This window comes from Acomys russatus, chromosome 6 (genome assembly GCF_903995435.1).
Source record: "Acomys russatus chromosome 6, mAcoRus1.1, whole genome shotgun sequence".
Classification (NCBI taxonomy): Eukaryota; Metazoa; Chordata; class Mammalia; order Rodentia; family Muridae; genus Acomys; species Acomys russatus.
The window spans coordinates 34,575,093-34,590,218 of NC_067142.1; the positions used below are offsets into that span (position 1 = coordinate 34,575,093).

At 50.8% G+C, this 15,126-nt stretch overlaps 1 protein-coding gene across 1 annotated transcript; it reads right to left on the reverse strand.

Annotated features, from left to right (window-relative positions):
• Positions 1-6,740: 6,740 nt before the first annotated feature.
• Elf3 (E74 like ETS transcription factor 3) lies at positions 6,741-10,982 on the reverse strand. Its single transcript, XM_051147465.1, has 9 exons — positions 10,888-10,982; positions 10,221-10,391; positions 9,629-9,850; positions 9,398-9,496; positions 9,111-9,233; positions 8,881-8,970; positions 8,595-8,711; positions 7,564-7,759; positions 6,741-6,951 (listed from the first exon to the last, which is right to left on the reverse strand). Exons 2-9 carry the CDS (start codon positions 10,381-10,383, stop codon positions 6,837-6,839), a joined length of 1,125 nt encoding a protein of 374 aa, XP_051003422.1. The 5' UTR covers positions 10,384-10,391; positions 10,888-10,982; the 3' UTR covers positions 6,741-6,836.
• Positions 10,983-15,126: the final 4,144 nt, after the last annotated feature.

Here is a 15,126-nt window from a genome sequence, read left to right on the forward strand (position 1 = left end):
GCATGCTCTCAGGCCATTCAGGGTCTGTGCACACGTGATGCTGACAACTTGGGGAACAGTATGATGTGTGTGTGTGTGTGTGTGTGTGTGTGTGTGTATGTGTGTAGAACCTCTGTTTACTGCTTCACCTAGGACTAAAGACCTCTCATGTGATCTTCCTTTTTTTTTTTTTTTTTTTTGAGACAGGGTTTCTCTGTGTAGCCTTGGCTGTCCTGGACTCATTTTGTAGACCAGGCTGGCCTCGAACTCACAGCGATCCGCCTGTCTCTGCCTCCTGAGTGCTGGGATTAAAGGCATGCGCCACCATGCCCGACTGTCCCTATTGTTTCGTCACAGCCCACCACCTTCCAAGAGCCCCCATTTAAAAAAAGTCAGTTTTACTCACTGTTCAGTGATTGTTGAAAACTTAAAAATAGCAGAAGGCACCGTAGGTGGCCCAGCACCTAACCAGCCAGTGGGAAGGGAGACCTGTGCAACATGGAAAAAAGGCTGAAGTGAAGCTCTTACTGTTGCCTTTTTGAAATTTTACATAAGTCCTTTATTTTGAGCCTGAAACTCAACAGCAGTCCAGTTGCCTCACTCTCCCAAGAACTGGGATTACAAACTTGAGGAGGTTTACCAGCTTTAAGTAGTTTTTTTGGTTTTTTTGTTTTGTTTTGTTTTTGGTTTTTTGAGACAGAGTTTCACTGTATAGCCTTGGCTATCCTGGACTCACTTTGTAGACCAGGCTGGCCTCGAACTCAGCAATCCACCTGCCTCTGCCTCCCAAGTGCTGGGATTAAAGGCATGCGCCACCACACCCAGCACTTTAAGTAGTTTTTAAAGGAGGGCCCAGGTTTTCACTTTCCTCTGGGCCCTGCAAATTCTGTAAATTCAAAAATTCCAATTTGGGGCCGGGCAGTGGTGGCACATGCCTTTATTCCCAGCACTTGGGAGGCAGAGGCAGGAGGATAGCTATGAGTTCGGGGCCAGCCTAGTTTACAGATCGAGTTCTAGGATAGCCAGGGTTACACAGAGAAACCCTTTCTCAGAAAACAAAACAAAGCAAACCAATTCCATTTTCTTTCTTTCTTCTTCTTTTTTTTTTTTTTTTTTTTTTGGTTTTTGGTTTTTGATTTTTGGTTTTTGGAGACAGGGTTTCTCTGTGTAGCCTTGGCTGTCTTGGACTCCCTTTGTAGAACAGGCTGGCTTCGAACTCACAGTGATCCTCCTGCGTCTGCCTCCCGAGTGCTGGGATTAAAGGCGTGCGCCACCACTGCTGGCCCCCAATTCCATTTTTGAACGAAGGAAAAGGATGTTCCACTTGGAGAGAGAGGAGATGCTTCGGAGAAAGGACCGCTTGGCCCAGGGAAGGGAGAAGCTATGTAAACAGAAAGCTAAGCTGGACAGTCTGGGAGGCTCACAGTAAGGGCCCTGTGTGAGTGAGTGTGTGTGTGTGTGTGTGTGTGTGTGTGTGTGTGTGTGTGTCCCCAATGTTTCAGTACACATAAGGGTGTGTTAGAGACTGTGTGGCCTCTGTGAGCATGAGTACGTAGTGCCTGCCTTGCATGCAGATGTGTATGATTAGGGTGAGCATGAGACTGTTTGTGTGGAGTATGTGACGTATGTGTGACTGTATGGTATAGGTAACTATGACACACACAAAGTGTGTTGACTTTGTGACATAAGTGGTTTGTGCTCCTGTACATGAGGTGAGAGCAGGTGAAGGACAACCACAGGGCAGTTTGACAGTCACGTAGAAAGTGCCCTGTCAGTGCCGCGTGCTGACATGAGTAACAGGGGAAGGACAGAGGTGTGCAGATGGACAGATGGAATAAACTAAAATAAGGCCCTTACAAAAGTTCCAGCTATTGGAGAATTAAGATTCTCAAGGTATTGGCTAAAGTCAAAGGGCTCAGCATAGTAAGCATAGTAGTCAACAAAGGGAATCTTTTTCCAGCATGGTGGTGGCGGCGGCGGTGGTGGCACACACCTGTAATCTCAGCACTCGGGAGGCAGAGGTAGGTGGATCTCTGTGGGTCGGAGGACAGCCTGGTCTACAGAGCAAATTCCAGGACAGACAGGGCTACACAGAGAAACATTGTCTCAAAAACAAAACAAATAAATAAACAAACAAAAACAAGAAAGAAAAGAAAAAAGAAAAAAGAGCTCGGTGCAGTGGTGGGCACCTGTAATCCCAACACTCTGGGAGGCAAGAGCAGGCAGATATCTGAGTTTGAGGCCAGCCTGATCTACACAGTGAGTCCAGGACAGCCAAAGCTATACAGAGAAACCCTGTCTCAAACAAAATGAGAGAGAGAGAGAGAGAGAGAGAGAGAGAGAGAGAGAGAGAGAGAGAGAGAGAGACAGACAGACAGACAGACAGACAGACAGACAGACAGACAGACAGACAGACAAATTGTTTTTTTCCAGTATGGAAGGTTCAGTGAACTAGCCACCCTCTCATTAATGAATAGCAACAATTACAAAACAAAGAAAACCTCCCACTCCTCCCCCACCTCACCCACCCCCCACTTCTTCCCTTCCCTTTCTGCAAAGCTAGAATGCCCCAGAATTGGTGGGAGGGTGAGGCTGTGGGATTCTGGGAACCATTCAGAAGAGGCAGGGCAGCTAGCCCAGCCTCCCAGGCCTGGGCCCATTGGGCACACCCAAGCCCTGAAGGGCTGACCTCTCTCTGACCCACCCAGCAACACACATAATCCCATAGAAGTTGATAAGAGGTGACCAGCTCAGGGCAGGATATAAACAGCCCTACCCAAGACACACCCTAGGGGACCCAAGGCAGGTGGCAGAGGACTGGGATGGCCCCTGGGCTGGAGAGACTTGAGATCAGTTTTCTGCCTTCCATAGAGAACTAAGAAATGCCAGCCTAGGGATTTGCAGGACACTGCATGTCCTGTTGGGTAGAGGGGGCAGACAACTATTGAGGTGAAAGATTCAGGGGAAGAGGCATCCCCAGAGGCTGGACATGACAACCTTTTAGAGGCTGAAGCAATAAAGTTTGAGGCCATCGGGGCTTCATATTGAACTGTGGTTTGTTAGTCTATGTAGCCTACAAAGCGAGATCCTTTCTCAAAGAGAAAAAAAAACAAAACAGACGACAGAAATGCCAAAGAATCCCACCGAGATGGGAAGCTGAGGCAGGAGGATCCTAGTTCAATGCTAGTTCAAGGCACACTTGGGCTCTAGCGGCGAGTTCAAGACTGCTGTGGCTACAGGCTGAAACCCTCGGAAAGGCTGTCCCTGAGGACTCTGCCCCAGGCCCAGGCAGGAATGCTGGATTTTTGGTCCCCACTCTCACCTGACCAGTGACCTTGGGCCAGCTCCCAGCAGCAAAGTGACACCTGGTCTTCTCAGAGGGCTACAGGATGGATCCACTGTGATAGTGCTATGCAGAACGCATCCCATAAAGTAAGGAGGGTGGGACAAAGGTCTGCTCAGACTTCTGGTATAGCTGCTTCAGCAGTGTGAGTGGTCTGGCAGGCTTCTCGGCCTCGTAAGCCCCCACACAAACCTTACACATGAGACTCAGTTCAAAGGTGTCTCCTTTGGAGCTGAGAAAACTAAGGGACACATAGCAAGGTTGGCGTTTCTTCCCAACCTTCTACTTTTTAAGGGACCTTCACCAACAAGAGATTGTCTCCTCCCCCCCCCCCCCCCTGCTGACCCCCCCCCCCCATTTTGAGACAGGGCTGGCCTTGAACTCATAGAGACCCACCCGAAAGAGGTTGTCTCTTTAAGGAAGGAGGTGCTCCAGAGAGACAGCTCAGTAGAGAAACTATCCCTGGGCAGCACATACAAATGAGGTCATTGTTTGGCCAAATGGAGCCTGGCCATGCATGAAGCCTAGCCTGCCTAAAAGTCTGCCCTTGCCAAATGTAAGGACTTGTTCCAAAATGGGTTCAGAAGATTCTAGATTCTCTCACAACTCCTCTAGCCTCTCCAACCAACCTCCTTGTTCTTTGCAGGGCTCACTGCTTCTCTCCAGCAGGCTCCATTTCCTGACATAAACAGAATCAGATCATCACCTTTTCTCAAGATTCCTTCTTTTTCAGCACTCCTCCGGGGGAATAGAATAAACTGGTATTCCCAAGGCAACTAGGCATTTACAAGTTGACACCTACAGAATGGCTCCGTGAGGTTCTATGTATGAGTGAGGGTGGGGGAGGTGGCGCATGAGCATTAGGATAGGGTCTGGTTGGCCTGGGACTTTATGGAAACCTAGCTGGCTTTAAAACTCACAGCGGGTAGGGCAGTGGTGGCACACACACCTTTCACGCCAGCAGGAGGCAGAGGCAGGTTGATCACTGTGAGTTTGAGCCTAGCCTGGTCTACAGAGGGAATGCCAAGACAGCCAAGGCTACACAGAGATGCCCTGTCTGGAAGAACCAAGCCACACCAAGCAAGCAAACCAACTCACAGCAATCCTCCTGCTTCTGTTCCCCAAGGGCTGGAATTACAAGCAAGTGAACAGCCCTGCCCTACAGTACAGCACTTCACTTTATGTGTGTGAGGACACACTTCATGTGGACAGACAACAGCATGGCTAGGGCTCTGAGAACACTTCAGATCCCAGCACGAGGGACAAGCCACGTGGCAGAAACTCTGAAGAGAAGAAATTAGGGTCTCTCTCTCTCTTTTTTTTTTTTTTTTTTTTTTTTGGTTGTGGAGACAGGGTTTATCTGTGTAGCATTGGCTGTCCGGCACTCAAAGGTCCACCTCCTGAGTGCTGGGATTAAAGGGGTGTGCCACCATCACCTGGTTTAGGAACTCAACTTTTTAGCACATAATTTTTTTCTTTTAACATTTCAAGAAAAATGCTCTCTTTTTGAAAATACACAATAGTAGTCCCAGCACTGAGGAGGCAGAGGCAGGTAACTCTCTGGTCTACAAAGCAAGTCCAGCACAGCCAAGGCTACACAGAGAAACCCTGTCTCAAACAAAACTAAACAAAACAAAACAGGCCAGGCAGTAGTGGTGCATTCCTTTAGTCCCCAGCACTTGGGAGGCAGAGGCAGGAGAATCTATGAGTTCGAGGCCAGCCGGGTCTAGAGTGAGTTTCAGGACAGCTAGAGCTGTTATGGTCTCGAAAAACCAAAACCAAACCAAACCAAACAAGAAAAAAAATACACAATAAAACATTTTCTTTATTGATATATTAAAGAAAATTCTAGCCAGGCATGGTGGTGCATGCCTGTAATCCCAATACTCTGGTAGGCAGAGGAAGGTGGCTTTCCATGAGTTTGAGGCCAGCCTGGTCTACAAAGTGAGTCCAGGACAGCCAAGGCTATAGAGAGAAACCCTGTCTCGAAAAAACAAAACCAAACAAAATTATATAACTTAGAGAGAGATCCAGGTGGTGTGCTGCATTGCCTTTCATTCCAGCACTCAGGGGTGGTGGATGGGGAGGCCAGCTGCAAACAGATCTTGGGATCTCTAAGCTTAAGGCCAGTTTGATCTACATTTTGAAATCCTGTCTCCAAATAAGAATAAGCAAAAACCAGGCCAGAGATGCTCCCACAGGACAAAGGGCAGAGCCTAGAACCCATGAACTCCCACTCTTTGCATCTACACTGGGAGGATGAAATGAAGCCAAGTGGAGCTTAGCCTGGCTAAAGACTTGGCTGTCAACAAGTGATCAGCTCCCATTTCTCCTCACCAAGCACTCACCTCCATTTTGTTTTGCTTTTTTCACTTTACAAGATCCTATCTGTGCTTTCATGTCAGTCACAGAGCTAGGATTCAGATTACAGATCTTTAGCATGCAGCCAAGTTGGCTAGAATGCAAAAGCATCTATTCACAAGGCTGGGCTTGCAATTCTAGACTTGGAGGACACCAGATCCAAACTCTTGTTGTACAAGAGGAAACGTTCCTGAAGAAGATGGGAGTTGGCCAAGGTCACTGAGCACATGGTTGGTGGCAACAGGGGAGCCCTGGTCCTGTTTCTGAGGCCATGTCCTTGCTTGTATGAAGTCTTGAGTGCCTCCTCAGTTGTCAGCTGCCTCACCCATTCTCTTTGCTCTCTTCTTAGCCTGCAGCCAACCCTCCAGCTACAGAAGTCCATACCTAGCCCCCAATACATCTTTCTGCATATTTATCCCCTTTTCTTACAATCTCCATGTCTTATCCAATCCATAACCCCAAATTTCAATACACAGATAGCTCAGACCAAGGTTAGAAAAAAAAAAAAGCCCAGAAGGCACTTTATTGGAGGCCTCCGCCTCCATCACAGGAAAAGGGATCCAGGAACCCCATCTTGAGGCAGGTCTGGCATCACCCCACTTTCTGCTGGTCCAGTTAGGGGCCTTAGAACAGTCAGCCCGGTCACCAGCACTCGGTGAAGAGCAGGGAGGGGAAATGCTTTAGAAAAAATAGCTCTCTATGTACACCTGGAATATTTATAGCACATAAATTAGGGATGCTCCGACCCTGAGCAGGGAGGTGGAAGGCCAGTTTAGGAAGAAGTACTGGAGGACACAGCCCTGTCCTGTAGTCTCCTCCCGCAGTCTCCCCAGCCTCTTTGGCTGAGTGCAGGCATCTGTACGTGGGTCTCTTCTGCAGTCAAATGCTGGGGACTGGGAGGAGCCGGACTCACAGCTGTAGAGTCAGCGAACAAGTCGCTTCAAACCCCGGGGCTTGTAATTCCAAGAGGCTGAGGAGAGGCCAAAGGCTGCACTTCAGGATACTGCTGACAATACACCCAACGGGTTTTCCTCTCTACAGCAACAATGGGGGGGGACACGTCCTCATCAAGGGGGCCTCCCGGCCTGGCCTGCCATTCCCTCCAGGAGGGCTTCAGAAGTTCATGTCTGAGTCAGGTTCTGGGTCCTGACCCTTAATCCCGGCTCTGCACAATCTCTTCTTCCTTCCAGCCACTGGAGTTCTTGCCAAACTTGTAGACGAGCCTCCGGCCATCCACCCGTTCCAGGATCTCCCGTTTGTAGTAGTACCTGGGTGGGGAAGAAGGTGGTCAGAGCTGCAGGCAGGAAGCCCACTGGCTGCCAGCCACACTGTGCTAAGCCTGCCCCCACACTGTCTGAGCATCCTTCACCCCACCTGCTGTTGCCACAATTGGTCTGTAATCACAGGCCAGAGCACCTGCTTCTCGGCATTAATGGCCCTGTGCCTTCTGGCTTTTTATGAGAAGGCACGTGAACATAAGGAGAGGGACGGCGGGGGAAGGGGACATTAGTGATGCTGAGCTAGTCCACCCTTGTGGCACACAGGAAGAAACTGTGGCCCAGAGACAAGGGAGGTGACTTGCAACTTGCTGCCCTTTCTATCACCAAGAGTCTTTTTTTACAATAAGCCTGCAGAAAACACAGAAGTGTGTTACTGAAGCCAAATAGGCTCACTATGGCTGCCTAGTACTTCCTTCATGATTGGCGTGACCAACCAACCAACCACTCAGGCCAGCACTGCTCTTGTCCTCTTCATATGGGCCTCACACCTGTGCCATGACATTTAAGTGGCAGCCGGGAGAGTCTGAACAGAGGTCCCTGGGGCAGATCTGTGGGTTCTGGTCCATCCCCGTCAGATGGGAGTGCCAGCCATCAGCTCACCTCATGGCCCGGCTCAGTTTCTCATAGGTCATGTTGCTGTTCTTTTTCTTTTGGCCCCATAGCTGGGCCACAGCCTCTGAACGAAGAAACTTGAATACACCCTCATGCCGGTTCTCCCACTTCATGAGGCCTTCGTTGAGCTCAGGGTGGATGAGGATGTCCCGGATGAACTCCCACAGGTGTGTACCTCTCGGGGCTACGAGGGAAGATTTTTCTCAGTTATCAGTCTGGGGTGTCCCTCTCCTCCAGGCCATCCGGCCTTGCCTAATCCAACAATGCTAGGGGCCATAGCACATGATCGCTCTTCTAGAATTCCCGGGCAACGTCCTCTCGGTGATCACTATAGCGGCACACGGCACGCAATCCACCAGCAGATAAAGATGAAACCTCTGGCTAAAGTGGGCAAAGACAGAGACACACTACTTTGTGAGGGGCTCATGGATCAATGGGGACCAGTGTTGGTGAGAACTAGGCAGCACGTGGGGTCAGAGAGCTGGCTATAGCCCTGAGGACTAAGAAACAGCTTCCTGGGGGAGGGGGGGAGGGAACACCAAACAATCCCCTCAGGATAAGAAGGAAAGCAGGCCATGAGTGCATACGTGCAGGCGTTGGTGTGTGTGAAAGAGGCAGCAAGCAAGACCTTTGGGGTGACCTCCAGGTGGTTCCGAGCAGCTGGAATACACAAAGCCTGAGGCTTCTTCAGCAGGCTGTGCCTGGAGTCCCCGCCATCCCGCCTACTGGCCTGGGAGCATCCAACAGCTGCCTCCTCACCACCAGAAAGATCCATCAGGGAAGACAGGCCAAGCACACAGAAAGTTCGGGAGTGGGTGTGTACCCCTTGGACTCTCTCCATGGGCCTCCCCCTAGGATCCTCAGTTTCCCTTCTTCTCTTAAGTCCGAGAATGGAGGCTCCCCCAACTGTTCACAAAGGCGATCAAAGAAATTCCAGCGGCCGTGAGAGGCTCCGAGGAGGCCTAAGGACTAGCGAGTGTCCCTCTGGCCACAGGGCCTATCAACCCCCCAGAACGTACCGTGCTTGCTCTTTTTGCCCTCCAGGCAATCCCAGTACTCTTTGCTCAGCTTTCGGGGACGCCCCCGCTTCCTCTTCCCATGCTTGGGTTCCCCCTTCTTATAGTCAGGAAAGCCACCTATGGGAAGGGGTTGGGAGGTCAAGAGAAGGTGAGGTGAGGGCATCGTATCAATGGGGAGCCTCGCCACGGAAACCGCGGCGGGAGAGCAGAGAGGAGGAGGGAGAGTGAGTGGACACTGTGGAACAGGACCCACGCCACCCCACCCCCAAAGCAGCCGTCAACTCACCTCTAGGGAAGACCTTGCTTTCAGTAAGGTCCAGGTCCACGTCACTTCCACCGGAGTCAGAGGAATGGGAACTCTGGGGAGTAGCCGTCCCTAGGGATGGAAGACACAACTTGAATGCCAGGCCCAGCCCACCCAGCTACCGCCTGCAGATTTCAAGTCCTCATTCTAGGAACTAGATGCCCTCTGAGGCATTCAGAGAAGGGAAACTGAGGCAAAGCCAGCACTCTTACCAGCAATGGAGACATCAGAGCTACCAGGGGAGGGCGCTCTAGGGCCATAGCTACTGCCGTAGAAGTAGGGGCTGGCCTGGCGGCCGTCATCAAACAGCTCCTGGGCGAAAGGGTTTCCTTGATCTGGGAAACAGAGGACCAGCAAGGGCAGGTAAGACCACCCAGGGGCCAGAGAACTGACTATGGAATTTTTTTTCCCCTAAGTCGGGAGAGTGTATCTCTAGCAGTTTGGAAGGGTTGCAGATGGGACAAAATCAATTGGGGAAAGAGAGAAAATGGGATCTCACCATAGGCCCCCGAGTCTCCCAGGCCCTCTTGGAAGGCCATGCCGCCATCCTTCTCCAACAGCTCGATGATCCAACTGAGTTCATCAGACGAGCTGGAGGCTAGCAGAGACAGGGAGGGGTTACCGACCGACCCTTTCTAGCAGAGGCTCGCTAGCGGGTGAGCTCCAGCCGGGAGCTCTAAGTCCTACCTAAGGCCCACCCTCCCCAGTGGCTGCCCTAGCCCGGACTTACTAAGGTCCCGAAGCTGGGCATGGAGGTGATCTCCCAGAGGCCCAAAGACTAGTCGAAGCTCCTCAAGGGCACAGCTGCAGAGGGTGGCCCCATCCATGTCACAGCGGGAGAAGTCAATGGAACTGGCGTCATACTTGTTCCTCTCCACTTGGTAGCTGATCCAGTCCAGTACCTGGGTCTTTGACCAGAACTGGGGCTGCTCCCTAGACCAGCTTGCCTTCTCTGCAAGGTGGGGTACAGTCAGAGGGTCAGTGCAGGCCCCACTTCTGATGTGCCTTTGGGATCTTGTTTGAGGTCCTACCCAACTCACGGGGGATGGGGGTGGGGGGGGGATGGGTAATAGTCACAATTCACTACACCACTGGTCTCAGTGCTTCCCTCAATCTGTCACAGTCCCTACGGTCCCTCCACCTCAGCCACTACAGTCTTCTCAGGGTCATGATCTAGCGTGTATAAGCACTGCTCAGTAAATTCTCCCCTGCCCCTAGCCCTGGGATTCCCTTGGAAATCTTCCTCGCTGCCCATTTATCTAAGAGTCTCTTAGATCGGTGTTCTGTCTATAAAAAAAGATACCCCAGTACACAGCGCTCACCTGGACCTTCCAGAGACATCTGCGGGTTGTTCAGGGTCAACACCAAGTCTTCAGCACCAAAGGTAGTCGGAGGAGCAGGAGGAGCTAAAGTGGGGTCTTCTGAACTGTACATGGCGTTGAAGTAGTTACTAAAAACGTTGCTGATCTCACAGGTGGCAGCCATGAGGCCCCCTGGGAAAAGGAGACAAGGTGGTGAGGGTGCAGGTCAAGGCACACTTCCGTTACTCTGTCTGGCCAAGCCTGGGCAGCAACAGGCAAGAGGCAGGAAGTCCGGTTGTTGCTGTAGACATTCTCCCTTCAAAAGCTCCCCCATCCCTCCGCCCCCGCCCCCCAAGAACCAGCTACTTGGGGAAGCTGAGGCTGATGAGCTCTTGAGCCTAGTAGCGCCAGACCAGCCTGCGCCAAATTGGGAAATTCCGCTCCAAAAAATAAAAATAATCTCAAGGCGGCAATCCGGAACCACAAGACAAATTCCTCAGGGTCTCCCTCCACAGATCACCTGGGCCCTTCTTGAACCAAAGAAGCCACCTGTCCCTCCAAGACACTGATCTGGTCTCTGAGCTGTACTGGAACACCCCTACAGCCCTAACACTCCAGTTAAGAAGCTCCAAGGACTGTAAATCCACTGCACGGTTCCTGCGGCCAGAGTTAGGGAATGTGACCCTACCGAATGTCAGGGTTCGGTGTATCAGGCAGGTAAGCAGGCTTCTGAGGCCACAGGAAGGGTAGAAAGCTAGGCGGCCGGCCGAAGGCTCAGCCAGGTAGCAGTGAAGAGTGTGGCCGGAGCGCTCCCCCCACCCGCTCTAAATACAGCCGTGCAGGAGCTCCTCCCCGCCAGGTCTACGGTGTGCGTCCCCAGTTGTAACCTGAGCTGGTGGCTCATTGGATGGCGGGGATTTCCTGGCCTTCAGACTGGGCTCCGGGTCCCAGGTGATTTGCATATTCCGTGCCACTTGGCCCAGATCCTAGCAGGCGGTGCTGGGAAATCAGGCCTGGCTGGTTTAATGATTGTCAGAGTCTGCCATTCCGCACCCTCTGGGGTTGGGCCCTGGGTACTGGACTGGGCAGGTGGCGGGAACATTGCTGGGGTGGGCATCTGTGCTTTAGGCTGCCCTCTGGCCCGGGAAATTCTTGCTGGGGGCCAGGACAGGGCTGGACTAGGGAGGGGAAAGCAAGGTAAGGGATCTGATGGCTGGGGCAGGACTGCCGCATCTAACTGTCTAGAGATCTGGGGACAAAAGGACCTAGTAAAAGTTACAAAGGGTAAGGGATGTTCTCCACAACACCCAGAAACTGGGGTGCTGAAAGCGTCTAGGCAATACACTGGGCAACATTCACGGTCCAGTGGTGGTTTGGGTCTGCCAGTCTAGCCAACCACAGAGCCCGTTTGGTGGCTCTTTGCCTGTCTGGAGTCCACCCTAGCAGAAAAGATCCGGCGCTACTTCAAAAGTCTTCCTTAGTGCCTGTGGCGCTCTCCCAGCCTGGGGTCGGCCGGAGGTGCTGGAGTTCACACAGGTAAAGTTTATCCTCTTCAGTCTGGTCCTCTAGTGACTACCCTTCTCCCCGCCCAGTCCATCAGTAACTGCCTACTGCCCTCTAGTGGTCAAAATCTCAACACTTGCGTAGTTACAAACAAAAAAGGAATTGTGTCTGCTAATTTACTGTTTACCGGGTAGAGATGGCTCAGCGGTTAAGAACACTGACTGCTCTTCCAGAGGTCCTAAGTTCAATTCCCAGCAACCACATGGTGGCTCACAACCATCTATAATGTGATCTGATGCATACTGTATACATAATAAATAAATCTTTAAAAAAAACAACGCCGACGTGGTCGCACAGATCTTTAATCCCAGCACTCAGGAGGCCAAGGCAGGCTGATCTCTGTGAGCTCAAGCGCAGCCAGGTCTACAGAGTGAGTGAGTTCGAGGACAGTCAGGGGCACACAGAGAAACCTTGTCTTGAAACAAACAAATAAACAAAAAGAAAAAAAAAAAGGGTATTGGAAATTGAACCCAGAGCATCCTGGGTAAGCACTCTACAAATGGGCTATATTCCCAGAACACTTTGTCGGTCTGTTTTTGAGACAGTGTCTCTCTACATATACCGGACTGGCCTCAAACTCAAGAGATAGGCCCTAGGGGTGGGGTTAAAGGTGTAAACCACCCAGGCCAGCACCAGAACCCTTTTAACACAGCAATTTTCATACAACAAAATTTAATAAGCAATGTAGGGCTGCAAAGAGAGCTCAGTAAGGGTGCCTGCTGCTAAATTTGACAACCTGTGTTCCATACATCATAAAGGGAGAGAACTGACTCTTGCCATATGGTCCTCTGACCTTCATGCGCAAGTGTACACACACACACACACACACACACACACACACACACAGATTCACCAAATAAACAAGCATTATTATTATTATTATTTAATTATTAGAGACAAGGTTTCTCTACATAGTCCTGGTTTCCTGGAACTCACTATGTAGACCAGGCTGCTCTGCAACCCACAGAGATCCACCTGCCTCTTCCTCCCCAGTGTTAGGATTAAAGGTATGTGCCACTATACCTAGCTGTAAATATAATTTTTTAAATATGGGATGGTGCATGCCTTTAATCCTAGCACTCCCAAGGCATGTAAATCTCTGTGAGTTCAAGGCCAAGTCTGGTCTACAAAGTGAGCGCTAGGCTATTGAGGGCTACATAGTGAGACCCTTTCTCAAAAAAAGAAAAGAAGCCTGGATGTGGTGGTGGCGGCACATGCCTTTAATCCCAGCACTCGGGAGGCAGAGGCAGGCAGATCTCCCTGAGTTCGAGGCCAGCCTGGTCTAAAGAGTGAGTCCAGGACAGTCAAGGGTTACAGAGAGAAACTCCATCTTGAAAAACCAAAAAAACAGGGGAAAGGAAGGAAAGAAAAGTAATGATGTCTTCACATGTGGTTTGTTCAGGTCAGGGAAATGACAAGATGTTGCTGGTGCCTTTTCCCTACACGCAGTGCCTCTGGCTGCAACTCTGCAGATCTGTCTGGCAAACCCTGAGCAGCAGCACCTGGGTGGCAAGGAGGGCCCTGGAACATCTGTGCATTTGGGTGGTCAAAGGCATGTGATGTGGTCTCTGGAGCTGTCCCAATCAGAGGCATGTGCCACCTAGAATCCTAGCTACTCAGGAGGCTGAGGCAGGCACACTGAGAGTTTGAGGGTAGCCTGGGTAACTTAGTAAGAATAAATACTGTCTCAAAAACAAAGTTGGCAAGATGGCTCCATGGATAAAAGCATTTTTGGCACACACCTGATGGCCTAAGTTCAATCTCTAGAACCCACGTAAAGACGGGAAAAGGAAATGACTCCACAAAGTTATTTTCTGACCTCCACAGCTGGCATGAATGTGCCCAATAACAAATTATTATTTAATTTAAAACAGGTAGGTCTGGAGATGTAGAGTGCTTGCCTCACCTGGCATTCATAAAGCCATGCACAGTGGCATGTGTCTGGGATCCCAGTGCTCAGGGTCAGTTTCAGCAACATAGAAAGTTTGAGGCTACCTTAAGCTATAATAGACTCTGTCTCAAAAGCAAAGACAGCTAAGAATGAGGGTATGGGAGTCTATAATCCCTTAGTGTCTTCCAACTTCAGCTGGACCTAGGACACTATGTGAATTGAGTAAGTTTTTTTTTTTCTTTTTCTTTTTCTCTTTTGGTTCTTCCATATAGGCTTTCTCTGTGTAATAGCCCTGGCTGTCCTGGACTCACCTTGTAGACCAAGCTGACCTCGAGCTCACAGAGATCCTCCTGCCTCTGCCTCCCCGAGTGCTGGAATCACAGATGTGTGCCACTGCACCGGGCAACGAGCAAATTCTTTTTCTTTTTCTGAGACAGGGTTTCTGTGTTTTGGACTCGCTTTGTAGACCCAGGCTGGCCTCAAACTCACAGCAATCCACCTGCCTCTGCCTCCCAAGTGCTGGGATTAAAGGCGTGTGCCACCACGACCAGCCTGAGCAAATTCTTTATACTAAACCCTCAGTATTTTCTGCATCTAAGATATAGGATCTGGTCTTCTCCCCTCTTCACCCCACTGATGGACGTACCACCCCCAGGTAGTTCTCAAATAAAAGGTGATTTCTTTTGCTTCTCGGAGCCTCATTGTCCAAGGACACAACCCACCCTCACCCCCATAGGATCCACTCTTCATCTTCAAAACTACAGGCTCCTTTCCCTTAGGTCGGGGCTGCTGGAGAGCCAGTGGCTCTGGGCAGCATTTTTCAATGGCCCTTCAGGGGACCTCCCCCAAGCAGCCGGAGACAGACACACCCTCCACCTAGTCACTCGCCCTGGAATGTGGGAGAACCAGCTTTTAGCCACGGGACTACTCACGTGTTCCTTCCCCCAAGAACACCTGGCTGGGTCTCCAGAGCAAAGCCAGGAGGAAGATACACAGAGATTGAGGCCATCAGCTAAGCCCCTTGTCTTCATGGGCTTCTTCCCAGGAAAAAGTTACTGGGTTTTTATTGTTGCTGTTGTTTGGGTTTTCAAGACAGGGTTTCTTGTGTAGCCCTGGCTGTTCTGGACTCGCTTTATAGACCAGGCTGGCGTTTGAATTTACGGAGATCTGCCTGCCTCTGTCTCCCAAGGGCTGGGACTAGAGGCGTGAGTCACCACCGCCCGGCTTGAGTTATGGAGTATTAACTCCTCCAACAGGAGAAGAAAAGTGTGAAAGAACTGGATTTGAGGCCAGTGCTTTGGAAGGTCCCAAGGCTATGTATGTATGGTGAGAGCAGCTACAGAGCAGGAGGAGGGGGCACTTCATGGTTGCCTGCCCATACGCTGAGCACGGCAGGAGAGCCCGCTCAGTAGCACACAGCTTCATCTTCAGGATGGGAAGGTAGCAGGAACATTGTCCCCTGAATCCTGTAAA

Excerpts from the sequence above, each read along its gene's own strand:
- Elf3 (XM_051147465.1), bottom strand. The coding sequence starts at position 10,383 with ATGGCTGCCACCTGTGAGATCAGCAACGTTTTTAGTAACTACTTCAAC. Across the intron at positions 9,851-10,220 it reads GATGTCTCTGGAAGGTCCAG|AGAAGGCAAGCTGGTCTAGG; the intron begins GTGAGCGCTGTG and ends CCCACCTTGCAG. Across the intron at positions 8,971-9,110 it reads CTCTGATGTCTCCATTGCTG|GGACGGCTACTCCCCAGAGT; the intron begins GTAAGAGTGCTG and ends TTCCATCCCTAG.